At 38.2% G+C, this 15778-nt stretch overlaps 1 protein-coding gene across 1 annotated transcript in view; it reads left to right on the forward strand.

The window, feature by feature from the left end:
• LOC107748499 (LIM and calponin homology domains-containing protein 1-like) overlaps window positions 1-15778 on the forward strand; it is an 85647-nt gene that overhangs the window by 29284 nt on the left and 40585 nt on the right. The window contains exon 6 of the mRNA XM_016563290.1: window positions 7378-7576. Within this exon, the coding sequence (XP_016418776.1) occupies window positions 7378-7576 (199 nt within the window). The remainder of the gene's footprint in view (window positions 1-7377; window positions 7577-15778) is intronic.

The raw sequence follows: 15778 nt of genomic DNA on the forward strand, positions 1-15778 counted from the left end.
TGCCCTGGGACCACACAAGGATCTGGTACGCTAGTTTGTACAAACGGCGTGAGCGCAGAACTCCCTGGTGGTTAATGTAAGAGTCCACCGCTGTGTTGTCGGTGCGCACCAACACATGGTGACCTCTTATTAGACAATGAAATATCACATATTTCAAAATGTTTCACTTGATTTCAAACATGTAGTCAGGAATTAGAAAAGTCTAACTAGTAAAATGTGTACAAGTTATGTCACAATAACAATAACAACAGATGCAAGTAATCTTAGGCTACTCATCACAGTGATATTCTCCACTGGATCTAGCTGCGTCGCGCATTGCGTTGTGGGGTCAATTCTGGGTTATTTCTCTCAGCGCGTCTTCTTCCAGAAACAACAAGTAGCGGGGATGAATTCTTCACGTTTGTTTACGCGGAGGCGATGTGGGCGTTTACATGCGCGCGCGTCTCACGTGGATGTTTAGAATCTGAAAAGCAGGTGCTGATACAGGTTGGTTGTGTTGCCTCGCGAGGTCGACACAGACGTTCGGCAGGTTTTACAAAGTACTTGCCTTTGAAGTACATCAGAACGTCGAAATCCGAAATAATTCCAAACATATGCGGTGCTTTTTCATTTAGGTACCAAATCGTCTGCAGACACACTTTGTTGGGAAGTTCAACTGCTGCTCCCGCTCGCACTTATCTTTTCCAAATGGCGTTATTTGCTGGTTCAGTCAGCACGTGCAGTGAATGCCCCCTATTGGTTAAACTCTGCATCAAAGTAAAATGCGCATGAAGCAAACTGTCAAAAACTACGTAGATGCTTGTTAAATCTCTGATAGTCCTTAATCGAAATAATCGCATCTCTTGCGATTTGAAAATCGCACCCTTTCAAATCGTGATTTCGGTTTACAAACGATTAATCGTGCAGGCCTAAGCCATAATGAAAGGAACAATGGATAAATTAACAGATCTTGAAAATAATTTGAAGTAAACCAACGGCCAAACTGTGCTCAAACAAGTGTATTCTATAACAAAAGTTGTCAGTCACAAAGTATGTATTTTTATTAACGTTAAAATAATTCGTCACACTTTATTTTAAGGTTCAGTTCTCGCTATTAACAAACCATTAACTATGACTTTTGCCTCAATAATCTCCTAATAGCTAACTATCAAAATCTGTGTGGCAAAGCTGCGCAACACACTGCAGCGCGGGGAGAATGTATTGTAGTGAAGCACAGACCACTATCAATTTATGTGAACATACAGTCATGACTTTTGTGTTAGACAATATGCTGTATTTTAGACAAAGGATGAACTTAAATAATATGACAGAAATGAAAAGAAATGACTGTGTAATTTACCTTCACAGCACATCTATTTATTTATTTATTTTTTTATTCATAGAGCACTTTCTAGAAATTTAGGAAATCATATGTTGTTATCCCACTGGCATGGGACTATTTGTTCGTCAGAGTGCTTGTTTCAGTGATTGAATTTAGTGAAATGTGAATTTGACGTCATGATTTGAAGGTGAACTCGTTTGAGTTATAAGAACATATCCAAACCCTCAAATAACACTTCGAACAATAAGCCAGTGTCATCAGTGTTAGAAATTAACTTTCCCATAAGGGGCAACTGATTTTCAGTTTTTTCTTTATTTATTATTATTATTATTTTTTTTTTACCTTTTACCTTTTATATGTCATCTTTAATGTTAAATTCTTACATCAAATAAATTAGAATAATAGTCTGTTCACATAAATTAATAGTGGTCTGCGCTTGTCTACAATACACTCTTCCCACGCTGCAGTGCATCGCGCAGCTTTGCCACAAAGATTTTAATAGGTGGTTAGCTATAATACTTCAGGCGGTGTACCAAAGATGTAGGCTAGTAGGTAGTTGTGAGTGCAGCTGCGAAGTAAATTAATATGTATGAGATAAACTAATATTTCACGGGTAGGTTGCAGAATTTATGCCTACACAAAAGAAAGCTCTGTCTGCCTCGATACGGTTTGTGTCAAGCCATTCGTTAATCTGGCTGTTTGATGAAGAGAAAGAGATCAAATGTAGTAGAAATAAACACGTTAAGAATCCATAGAAGCAGAGGACTCTTATTATTTTTTTTAGGACTATTAAATGTTTGGTTGACCAATCAGCAGAGAGGGGCGTTTCATTCCCACCCACATGTAGAGATCGAATAGGTTGTTTGCACATTACGTCATTGCTGTGGAGCGAAATGCAGCTGGAGGGCAGGAAGTGATTTGTCTCTATAGGAATCACTAGCAGAAACTCAAAATGCCTGTGTTTTGTGTTGTTTATGGATGCTCAAATCGAGAAAACACAAGGAGCTTTTATCGTGTATGAAAATGTGTTGTTCACAAGGCAAGACATTGACTGAAAAATGCAGGAAAAAGTGGCTTGTAAACTTGCGTCTGCGTTCGGGAGGAGTCGAGTCGGATAATGCTCATGTGTGCAAATGGTTAATATAAGAAATAATAATATATTAAGATAATAAAGAAATATATAATCCAGGGCTGCCAACTCTCACACATTCAGCGTGACACAGTCAGAATTTCATTATAACGGAACATTGTGACATTGTGATAAACTGAAGAGAGTGACAGCTTTTTAGTGATTATATGGAAGCGCTATTTGCTCGCTTTCTAGGCTATAATCAATTCAGAATTTGAATAAAAGAGAACAGAACCAACAGCCACAAACCCTGTACATGCAGCAAAGTTTCAGGAGTGAATGAAAAAGGATTGAGATGGAGGAAAGTCCGTACTGTACTGGTTTAGACACTATTACAAGAGAAAGGTATAAACAGAAAAACACAACGCATGTTGGACGTGATCCCTATGTTATAAAGAGGAGCGATTTTTTTAACTAAATTGAAATACTTGCCTGCAGTGGATATAAAAGCTAAGCAACTAACCCTGATTGCAAACAAACTATTTCGAAAGTGAATTCCGTATTTGTATGAGGGATGAGGAATATATGGCACTCCTGAAACTTTGCTGCATGTACAGTTGGTCCTGTTAGCTACGTGTGGCGTTTAGCATTGAGTGAATTCTGACTGTGTCACCCTGTATCTATTTATATATTTCTTTATTAATATCTTAATATATGATATATAATTATCTTGTTTACAGTATAAAAACTTATTTTATTTACTTGTACACTTATATGTTCTGTTTTTGTCTACCATTGATTTGCACACATAATTTGCACAATTGTAAGTAATTACATCATGTGAGTCTCTACCATTAAACCTTACCCTGTTTGTTCACAATGTTCCGTACTTCATTTGGCTGATAACAAGTACTGATAAGTACTAATAACAAGGAGACAATCAAAAACACATTTATGAAAATGGCATTATACATACTTTATTATTAATGCAACACTGTGTTAAAAATCAGTTTCAAAATGCATAATAGAAGATGTGACGAGCATGATGAATCATCAAGACACTGTTTTCTTAAGTTGAGACAGTGCAAGTACTACAAAGAAAGCTGAATAAATTACTAATAATAATAATATGATTTGACGCTTCTGCCAAACATTTCTGATGACCCTTTCTGCATGGATTCTTAGAAGTGCTAGACGATCTGTCAAATACTAAATAGTGCTTGTAGGTAGAAGACATTTTGACACACACTTTCACACTGAATGGTTTCTCTGTGGAAATCTCAAAACAGTCTATCATTGCTATTCTGTGTCCAAAGGACTCCACAAACTAATTTTGTGCCGGTCACAGTTGTCTAAAACAGTGTTTGTGCAGGCAGATCCAATCCGAGGTGATAGAATTTAGCAATCAAACTCACCTGCCTGTAACTTTCTAGTAATCGTGAAGATCTTGGTTAGCCTGTGCAGCCTGTGCTTATTAGGGTCGGATCTCAACTCTGCAGTAAAGTGGACCTCAAGGGCCAGAGTTGAGAACCCATGTAATAAAGGTTCCCAAGTTTGGCATACCTGTATAATGCTTTACTTTAAGATCACTGAAAAACTATCAGACATCCTGAGTTTACGCCACAGCAGTCAGTTTTCTTCTGCGCGCACACAAGTAAGTTACATTCAGTTAGTGACACTGAGTGGTGTGAGTGGTGTGCGACCATCTCCTCCAGCCTGGTGGCTCATCGTCTCAGCTGGCTGCAACTGCTCCCACTTACTGTTTAGTCACACCTAGCCTAACTATATGAAATGAAAATGTACAAAAATGTAGTCAGTACTTTTTAAAATTGTAAGAATTCTGCATGGATTCTTAGAAGTGCTAGACGATTTGTCAAATACTAAATAGTGCTTGTAGGTAGAAGACATTTTGACACACACTTTCACACTGAATGGTTTCTCTGTGGAAATCTCAAAACAGTCTATCATTGCTATTCTGTGTCCAAAGGACTCCACAAACTAGTGAGGCATAATTTTGTGCCGGTCACAGTTGTCTAAAACAGTGTTTGTGCAGGCAGATCCAATCTGAGGTGCATAAGGTTAACATAAGTATTTAAAATGAAGTGAGAATTTTTCTTATTTCTGACATGAAAAGCAGCATAAGGCAATAAAAACCTTCATGGCAGGGATTCTCAACTCTAGCCCTCAGAGTCCACTTCCTGTAGAATTTAGCTCCAACCTCAATCAAACTCACCTGCCTGTAACTTTCTAGTAATCGTGAAGATCTTGGTTAGCCTGTGCAGGTGTATTTTATTAGGGTCGGATCTCAACTCTGCAGTAAAGTGGACCTCAAGGGCCAGAGTTGAGAACCCATGTAATAAAGGTTCCCAAGTTTGGCATACCTGTATAATGCTTTACTTTAAGATCACTGAAAAACTATCAGACATCCTGAGTTTACGCCACAGCAGTCAGTTTTCTTCTGCGCACACACAAGTAAGTTACATTCAGTTAGTGACACTGAGTGGTGTGGTGTGAAGCCGACCATCTCCTCCAGCCTGGTGGGTCATCGTCTCAGCTGGCTGCAATGTGTTTTTTTCTTAACTGCTCCCACTTACTGTTTAGTCACACCTAGCCTAACTATATGAAATGAAAATGTACAAAAATGTAGTCAGTACTTTTTAAAATTGTAAGTAAAAATGAGAAACATTAGAAATGTATTTTAGTGAAGTATTCAGTTTAAATTACACTTAAGTTAAGTACAAACCCCCAAAAACAATATTTAATTTCAGTAACGTTAGTGAAATAAAATAAAATAACTCTTTACACCTATGCATAAAACGATTGCAAGACATTTCATGGTAACGTTACATGACCCGTTTCTGCTCACCTGCTCCCTGGTTGTCTGTTTAATAGCATTGACCCTAAATAACATGTGAATATAATGTTGGCTACTTCAGAAAACAGAAAGTAAGCACATCTAAAAAAATCTCTTACTTACATTTATGAAAATGTCTAGGGTAAACGAACATAACCGGAGATATGTTGGCAAATATGATGATTTTGCATATCACCGCTGCAACCCAGGCCATCTGACGCGGCGACGCCTCTTGTTGTTTAGTCTTTTTTTCAAGTGTGAGACCTAAAATATCTTTCTTCGTGGTGAGTTTTTGACCTTTTCTATCATGTAATTCACTATTGCAGACTTTAACACAACAAGAACGTACCATTTTAAATCAAATAAAAAAGACAATTCTCCAACTACAGAACACCTCGGCTTTGATACCCTACAAATGGCGGAGATACCCAAAATGCACTTCGATTCTCGTGAGTGTGACGTCACCTGACAAAGACCGATAGAGACAAATGACTTCCTGCCCTCCAGCTGCATTTCGCACGTCATCAGAATCACGTGATTGCAAACAAGCTATATTCAAGTTGCTTATTCGTTTTCTATCCCTGAACGTAAAAACGAAAAATGAAGCCAAATTCTTGATTTTGAACAAATTAAAAACGAAAAAATGTGCCGTTTTTTCATTTTTCAAATTTCAATATTAAATTAAAAAACGAATGATCGGAAGATACCCTGATTCTGGTTTTACTTTCGAACCTAGAATTTATATCGTATTACATATTAACCGTGGTCTTTGCCTTATTCTGATGACTTGCACTGAATTGAATCAGTTTTACAAAATCTGGGTTGTCATCAGTAATGGCAGACTGAAAAAGCCTGCCCAATTCAATTATTGTTTTGATTTAATAATCTTCATGTGGGAAAAGGCTGATTCACATAAATAAGTTGAGCCAAACAATGCCATCAATGAGGTATAAATGATGGATTATATATGGATTTTATATAGCCTAGAAAGCGCAAAGAGCACTCCCTTTGTAATCACTAAAAAGCTGTCACTCACTTCAGTTCACCACAATCTCACAAAGTTCCATTATAATCACTGAATCTCTCTATTTTACTCTCTATTTACTATTTACTCTCTATTTACCTAAAGCATATTTAAATGATGTGCAATCTACCAGTAGATCTATCGACTGGATCTCGATCGACCTATTGGGCATCCCTGGTCTACACTGAACACATAAAAAAGCAAAAGTTTGGGAGCATCAGTTTACAGACTGTGTCACATTGCATCACATTCCATGTAGACAGTATCACTGATTACAATGGTGTCTCTTTGTCACATTATGCCACTTGTGTCCATTGTGGACACAGTGTTTAACTATACAAAAGTGTATAAAGACTGCTTAATTTTTGGGGGGAGTAGTAGCTACACTCTGCATCCTCATCCTCTCCTTTTTTTCTGTTTTATAACGGGTGGCAGTCAATGTTGCAATACGTGCAATACCACCACCAACAGTGTTGTGGAGTGTCAACTAGTTACTGGTTACTTGTTTTGTATTATTTACAATATCATTGTATCTGTAGTTGTAACACAGTATCAATAATTTATTTAGTATATTGCGTCAACCCAATTCAATCACTGAATTTTATTACTGTAATATTATCATGAACTACATAGTTCCAGCAATATACGTTTTTAAAATAGAATGGATATATACAAGTTATGTACTTTTAACATAAAATAAATAAAAAAAATCTAATATTATTTTCATTTAGCACCGCAGTGTGTTTTGCTTTTCCTCAAGCTTATCAGCACAGGCCTGCGACCCACAAGTTGAGATGCACTCAACTGTACTTCTGTCTCCAGAAATAATTTAAACACCACAAGCTTTTTTCTCCACAATTGAAAAAAGCAGATCTGTTAATGTATTATTTTTTACTCCATTTTGTCAGTTGATGAAACTAAAAGTCAAAAGTTTGAATCTAAAAGCCAAATGCAGTCACAAGAGAGATTTCTGTGAAAGTCATTGTGTGAAAATAAATGAGAATGAATCATTCACTTTATTTAATGTTATTCAATATTGAAACACCACTTGGAGGAATCTTAAGCTGCAAACTTGTAAAATTTTTATTTTGTGTTTGTGTGTTTCTTAGGAAGCAGAGGAGTGGGATAGCCCAAAGCGAAGCATCAGGGACAGTGGTTACATAGACTGCTGGGAGTCCGAGCGCAGTGACTCTCTCTCCCCGCCGAGGCACGTGCGAGACGACTCTTTCGACAGCCTGGACTCCATCGGCTCGCGTTCCCATCAAACCCCCTCGCCTGATGGCCTGCTTGCCCATGGCTACAGCGATGGTAAGTCTAACGCACACATTAAAACACAAAAAATGACTTATTTATGGGTGGGTAATATATCGGTTGAAAAAAAAATTAAAGGTTTAAAATTTGACAACCAGTATACATTTTACGAATTTGTCCCACAATTCCCCATGGAAGAGAAAATGTGAAAGCTGTTATCGATGGTTTGAAACTGACCCAATGCTAAGCCCTGTTCCCCGTATTGACTGCTGCTAATGCTGACTTTCCTAAATAATGCTTGTTCAGCAATAAAAGGTATGTGGAGAAACTGAGCAGTTTGCTTCAGAATTAACGCCAAACTAAACAAGTTCAATTAACATACCTTTTACAGTTTAAACAACAATTATTATTATTATTGTTATTTTTTTTATTTTATTTATATATTTGGCAAAAATAGTATTTTAGAAAAATCTGTATTTTTTTTATTTTTGCTACATTTGTTTTAATGCATTTTACATGACTAATAATAAAAAAGAATGGTCAGATAAGTTGTGATATGCTTTGATATATGCTTTGTGATATATTTGGGACAAAGGACCTTTCAATGTTTTTTGTTTTTTTACTATTCTAAAAAATGTAAGACTATTGTATTGGGATATACATTTTGCTCATCACTCGATCATAATCTCATCCTTTTTGCACATATTAAAGAGGCTCATTATCAAAGTGTCCAGTTTGTTTAGCGTGGTCAAGTTAATAATAATAATAATAATATACTACTAATAATAAAGTTTATTTTATATAGCGCCTTTCTGCTAACGCAAGGTCGCTTTACAATATCAAAACTGATTAACATGACAGCAGACAAAAAAACAAACAAAATACAGATAAACATAAAATCCATGGCATGAATCAGATCATGCAGTCAGAGATCAGAGAAACAAGAAAGGAAAATATATGTTTTAAGGTGGGTTTTGAAATTCTGTAATGAAAAAAGATCACAAATGTGTTTGGGAATAGAATTCCAGAGTGTGGGGGCAGAGATACAAAACGCTCGTCCACCAAACAATGCCAACCTGTGGCGTGGAATTAACAGTAGACCAGTATCTGAAGAGCATAGTGTGCGAACTGGGGAGTAAGTATGAATGAGATCAGAAATATATGGGGGGGCAAGACCATGAAGTGCTTTGAAGGTGATGAGGAGAATCTTGTATTGAATACGAAAACGAACGGGTAGCCAATGAAGTCTGTGTAGGATGGGAGTAATGTACGAAAATGAACGGGTAGCCAATGAAGTCTGTAGGATGGGAGTAATGTGAGAAGATTTCTTTGAAAAAGTGAGAACGCTAGCTGCAGAGTTCTGGATATATTGGAGCTTATTTAATGTTGTGTTTGGTAGACCATAGAAAAGATAATTACAGTAGTCGAGTCGAGAAGTAATGAAGGCATGAAGGCGTGTCTCAGCATCATTGATATTTAAGAAGGGACGTAAGCGAGCGATATTACTGAGGTGAAAGAAGGCAGATTTAGTGAGTGATGAAATGTGAGGTAGGAAGGAGAGAGAGGAGTCAAAGATTATGCCCAGGTTTTTAACGGTGGTGGAAGGTCGAACCAAGATCCCAGCAATATTAACATTGTCAGCACAGAAAGGAGCAACATTTTTTGGTGAACCGACAAGTAGTAGATCTGTTTTATCAGTGTTGAGTTTGAGAAAGTTACTGGTCATCCAAGCATTTATATCATTAATACAAGCTGATATGGAGTTGGTGGGAAAGGGAGAGTTGTGTTGAGAACTGATATAGAGTTGGGTGTCTTCTGCATAGCAGTGGAAGTTGAAACCGTGATGACGGATAATGTTACCTAAAGGGAGCATATAGATGATGAAGAGTAAAGGCCCAAGAACAGAACCCTGAGGAACACCGTGAGAGACAGGAGCAGTAGAGGACTTAGCCTGGTGGACAGCAATGTAATGCTGATGGCCAGACAGGTAAGAAGTGAACCAAGATAGGGCAGTTCCATAAATACCAAAAACAGAGAGTCGTGAGATGAGAATACTATGAGAGATAGTGTCAAAAGCAGAGGAAAGATCTAACAGAATTAAAATGCTAATAGAGCCTGAGTAAGTGGCCATAAGGAGATCATTGACAACCTTAAGAAGTGCTGTCTCAGTGCTGTGAAGAGTGCGAAAACCGGACTGGAAACATTCATAGAGGTTATGAGATGACAAATATGACTGACGTTGAGCAGCAACAACTTTTTCAAGTAGCTTTGAAAGAAGCGGAAGATGTGAAATTGGTCTCTAATTGGCCATATCAGTAGGATCAAGGCGGGGTTTCTTTAAGACTGGTGTGACAGCTGCAGTTTTTAATTCAAGAGGAACAGCACCAGTGCTGAGAAGTTGAGAAATGAGAAGTGAAATAGGTCGCGAAATAACAGGTGCAGAGTTTTTGAGTAGAGCAGTAGGAGCAGGATCAAGATGACAGAAAGATGGATTAGATTTTTTGAGTAGCTCATAGATATAGGCAAAAGTACCAGGTGCAAAATCAGAGGGGAAGTCATGTGAATGGATAGGGGAGTACATTGTTGGAAAGAGATTAGTTAGACTGTAGTTATAGTAGAAGCTATAACGTCACTTGCGGCAAAGTTCTTTCGTCATTAATGGCCAGTAAAAATTATCTGTATTTTGACAAAAGAGATTTTTAGAGGTCTTTTAAAAATGTCTAATGGATACGCCATGAGCCAATAATTTAATAGCATAATTTTCCTGCAGCGCTAAAGTGATTAGTCACATGGCATTTATGGCATTGTTGTTCAATAGGGAGCCGGTGCAGAGTTGACAGAACCGGGCTAATATGGTCGTACTTCCTGGTTCTAGTAATAACTCTAACTTCTGCATTTTGGACCAGCTGGAGTTTGTTTATTAATCGCGCAGAGCAATTACCCAATAAAGCATTAGAATAATCTAAACTTGAGGTCATGAACGCATTTGATAAATAAATAAATAAATGAAATTGAGAGCATAGGTCGTAATTTAGATATTTTTTAAGATGGAAAAATGTAGTTTTACAAATGCTAGAAACATGGTTTTCAAAGGAAAGATTGCTATCAAAAAGCACACCTAGATTTCTAACTGATGACGAAGAATTAACAGAGCAGCCATCAAGTGTTAGACAGTGTTTTAGTTTATTACATGCAGAGGTTTTTGGTCCAATAATTAAAATCTCTGTTTTGTTGTTTTTTCAGAATTTAGCAGTAGGAAATTACTAGTCATCCAGTTTTTTATATCAACTATGCATTGGACGGTTCGATAGTTCAGTGGTGGTGAAGTTACAACAGTTTCTTCCGAGTTGAAGAATGACTGACTTATGAAATGTTAGTTTGACTCATTTGTGGTTGGTAGAGTTCTCTAAAAAGTTGCAAACATGCCTTGTTGTAACTTTGAGGTCCAGCGGCATCATTGTCAGACCAGATATCTCCAGTCTTTTCCACAAGAACAGCAACCAGAAGAGAGACTGAAGAGAGTTAGGGTCATAGATGTAAAGGCCTTTTAGCTTCTGCACAGGTCACACCTCCTAAGTTTGGTTTGGCCAATGCAAAAGGTGTAACTTCAAGTGGGAAGATATGTTTTTTTTTTTTTTGTAAGCTGACTCGTTTGCATGATCAGAGTGGGCTAGCAGTTTAATGGCTCTTTATAGTCTGATTAATATAATAAGCTTACAATGCACATTATAAGGGGTGATATACACCAGTGAATAGGAACTTAAATGAGGATTATTTTGATATCAAGTATTATATGTAAGAGGTTACATTAACTAGGGTTCAATCATGAAGCATGCATAAACAGTATACAATACGAAATACAAAATACAGAAAAGTGATAATATACACAATTTCCTGTGAATATGCTTGTTCTTTCACAGAAGGGTTGGTCTATGAATTGTGTTATTATGTATAATATGAGTAATTATTTATCTGTTTCAAAGTGAATTAAGTGAGAGTCAAAACTTTCACTTTGAGTCATAAAAGGCATCCTATCTAGCAGATATGAGAACTGAAGAACCATCCCTTTTTTAGGATACTGTATTTTAGAGTATATAAAGATAATTTTGTAAAATCCAAATGAGTTTTACAGACCCTTTTTGGAAATGGTTTAAACAAAGTTCATTGAACATAAATATATTTGTTCAGTGAATCATAAACAATTTTTGCACATGCACCTGTGGAACAGTATTTAAAACAGTACGCAATTAAAGTTACAATTGTAATAACTTAGGACAATAAATAAACCTTTCTACTGGCTGTGAAAAACACCAGAAGAAAGATGCCCAGGGTTCTGCTCACCTTTGTGAGCATGCCATAGTCCTGCTGCCAGGAGGTATGAGGACTACAGATGTAGCCAGAGCAATGAACTGCAATGTCCATAATGTAAGATGCCTAAGACAGTGCAACAGGGAGACGTGTTTTAGAACTTGCAAGTGCCTTGGTGAGTGCGGTAACATCACAGTTCAAGAACCAACAAATCTGGTGCAGTCCATGAGGATGAGATGCACTGTAGTACTTAAAGCAGCATCCTCTAGCGGACACTATGGGGACTGCTGCCAGCAGGACCAGTGTCTGAAGCACGTGTGAAACAACTCCAATCCAATTGGTCCACGTAGCCTGTGACGTCACAGGTGGGCACCCGGAAGTATAAGAGGGCACCTGCAGAACACGTCACCAACTTTTGTTGTCTTCGGGAGCCGTCTGTTTGTTCAGCTTGTATGAAGCATTATTCTGGTGAGTCGAGCAGCGCTTTAGGGAATGTGTCTCTCCGTGTTTGGATTCTAACACTTAAGGGCATATTCTGACTTTTGCATTACACGAGGAGCATGTGCGTCCAGTGAGTCCAGTACTGTGCGTCCATTGTTATGAGTCACAATGTTAAGGCACCGCTTGCTCATGTTCCTATTCCCGAGGAATACAGGAAAAAGCGTTAGTGTCTCACGGCTTGGTCCCCCCATTGCCGTGTCATTGTTTATCTCAGCTTGCGGTGACTGCTTTGATATGCGGGATCCACATACCCTATCTAAACAGGTTGCCTGATGCTGCGGATAGTGTTTGTGTTATGACGATGAAAGTGTGAGAAGTGAGTGGTTTTTAGCCCTGAGCTTGCGAGATTGCGGGCGGAGCTATATTCAGCTTGGCTGCGTGTGTGGAGAGTCTCGTTGAGTGTGGATATATTTAGATGCTCTGTGGAGAGATGCTTGCAAGCTTTCTCTCCCAGGGTGTTTTAGTGACCTAGATCTGGTTTGGGGGTGTCCCCTGAAACAGCTGTTGTGCCACGCCTCACTCAGTTTTCTGCTGCCAATGCTTGAGAGCGTGGTGGCCATGATGTTAATGATGTTGCATCTGTAGTTAGATTGGCCTTCCAGGCTCCTTTGACATATCCGTCAAGGCAGTGGTCCATGAGCTCAGGAACGCATAGGCATGGTCAGCGGCTTTTGGGAGTTTTTTTCTTAGCCCTTTTAGGTCCTCTTTACCTCTGAGGGGCCTGGCCCGTCATGTTCTAAGGATCATAGTCAGGGCTAGTTAGCCAGCACTCTCCTGATCCTCCCCCTTTCGTGAGTCAAGCACAGGAGATGATACCTTGCTTTCAGGGTATCTTCCAAGCAAGTCGTCCCCCTGAATCCCGCATGGTAAGTATGGGTTTTCCCCCCTTTGTTTGGGTTTTTCAAGTGGATGGCCCATTGCTTTGGAACATAGTTGTTTGAGGACAGCTGTTTTCCTAGCTTGATTTTGGGGAATGCCCCTTCCTGTGTTAAGCCAGATGGGTTTAGGAGTGGGCTGCCTACCCAGGTCTCAGGGTATTTTTAAGTGGGCGGTCCCTCCGAACCCCGCATGTTAACCCTTTAACTGGTGACGTATCCTGGGGGATACAAACATTTGAGAGGCTGTGGGGAGAGGAAAGTGTAGGTCTCTTTTCTTGGCTTCCTGTTGAAAGGGTGCTTGTTGTGAATATTTAAATATATTGACTTTGTTCATACATTCTTTGTTTAGCCCACAGGCATCATTTAAACCTGCCACCTGTAGTGGGAAATCTACTCACCCTCCGATAAAAGTTGATCTAGTTCACATATATACACGTTAGAGGGAACTTACCTGTTTAAAAAGCTTTTGTTCAGCATTAGCTTATTAGGTTTACATTGAAATTGTATGAACTGAATGCTAACATTTTTTGTAATGTCTCTAAATGTTTGTATCTCAGGGAATATGTTGCCCTTTTATGGGTATAAATCAAGATATAAAAACATATATATGTGACCTTGGACCACAAAACCAGTCTTAAGTCACACGGGTGGTTTTTCTTTTATGCCATTTTTCTTTTATTTTTGATTTTTCTTTTATGCCATAAATCATTAGGGTATTAAGTAAAGATCATGTTCCATGAACATATTTCCTACCGTAAATATATCAAAACTTAATTTTTGATTAGTAATATGCATTGCTATGGACTTCATTTGGACAACTTTAAAGGCAAGTTTTATCAATATTTTGATTTTTTTTGCTCCCTCAGATTCCAGATTTTCAAATAGTTGTCTATATATCTCGGTCAAATATTGTCCTATCCTAACAATCCATACATCAATGGTTAATTTAAAAAAATGACCATTATGACTGGTTTTGTGGTCCAGGGTCACATATAGACTGATTTTGTGGCTTGTGTTTTCGAAAATCAAATCTTTTTTTTTTTTTTTATCTTGACAAAACACATATCATTGGAAAGGTCTGACAGTCAAGGTTCCATATTTGGTGACAGTTTTGTAATAGAAGAGATATTGTGACAGAAATTGATTGATTTGTGACAGAAAACTGCATCAAAATAATTCAGTAAGGTTTGGGTGTAACCCAGTGTTTATTTTTGGTATAATGCCCAAACAAAATCTCACAGGAACCACAATTTGTACATCAACTTCAATTTGGAACATGGAACTTGGTTAGACATATGGCTTTGATTTTTATAGCAATTTTAGAGTGCAACATATTTTATAAAATAAATATTATACATAAAAAAAAGTATATTATTTTATCTTTACTGCAAACTTAAACTTCTATAACTTTTTTTATACTTTTTTAAAAATGCTTTGTAACCATGCGTATGTAACTATGGTTCCTCGAGAGGGAACGAGATGCTGCATCTCTTTGCTATGCCTTTGGCCTGCTTGTTTCACGTCTCCTTTAGACAACTAAATTGGTGTCATGTTCTGCAGGCACCCTCTTATACTTCCGGGCACCCTCCTGTGACGTCATGGGCTATGTGGGCCAATTGATCCTTCGCAGGGAACTTGATTGACAGGCGATCTGACCAATCATAATGCTGAATCTGCCATTTTTGTCCGACAAACAAACCAGACTGGAGAGTAGATTAACATTGGTGGACTTCAATTTGAAAAATTCCATTGGCACCTTTCCTCGGTTGAAACAAGATACCTTCTCATGTTCATTCATGTTTATTTCATGCAATAACTAGTAAAGATGAAGAGATGGTCGGTTCACATGCCACTTGAACTGAGCAGCTACAGCAATCTGTCATGACACATTAAAGAGGTAAAATGGTATTTATTGTTTGAATTTCTTTAAAAAATGACAAAAATTTAAAGCGGAGACTTTGTTTCATACCAAAAGTAACCTGCTTTAACCTAGAAAACAAAGTAACCTTTGTTTCATACCAAAAGTAACGAGGCCCTGTCCATGACCCCAAGGCTGCCTGCCCATTGCACGTCGTACCCCAGCCCTTCCTGGACAGCCTTCGCTCCAACCTCTCTTGCAGGAAAGAAAGCACGACTCTAATCACGAAATGTTTCAGTCTGGTTTTAAAGCTTTACATAGTACAGAAACGGCACTGTTGAAGGTTTTTAATGACTTGTTACTTGCTACTGACTCAGGGGACTGTGCGATTTTAATTCTACTAGACCTTTCGGCTGCATTTGATACTGTAGACCATAAGATCTTGATTACACGCTTAGAACAATGTGTTGGTATTAAGGGTACTGCGTTGGGATGGTTTAGATCCTATTTTTCCGACTTTGTCTCCTCGACTGATTCTTTCACGTGTGGGGTCCCCCAGGGCTCCATTTTGGGGCCTATTTTGTTCTCCCTGTATATGCTCCCCTTAGGACATATTTTTAGGAAATTTGGTATTACTTTTCATTGTTATGCAGACGATACGCAAATTTATCTACCTTTGAAACGAAGAGATACTTGCTCTTTAGCACCCCTATT

This window comes from Sinocyclocheilus rhinocerous, unplaced genomic scaffold (assembly GCF_001515625.1).
Source record: "Sinocyclocheilus rhinocerous isolate Xijiao unplaced genomic scaffold, SAMN03320098_v1.1 scaffold49, whole genome shotgun sequence".
Classification (NCBI taxonomy): Eukaryota; Metazoa; Chordata; class Actinopteri; order Cypriniformes; family Cyprinidae; genus Sinocyclocheilus; species Sinocyclocheilus rhinocerous.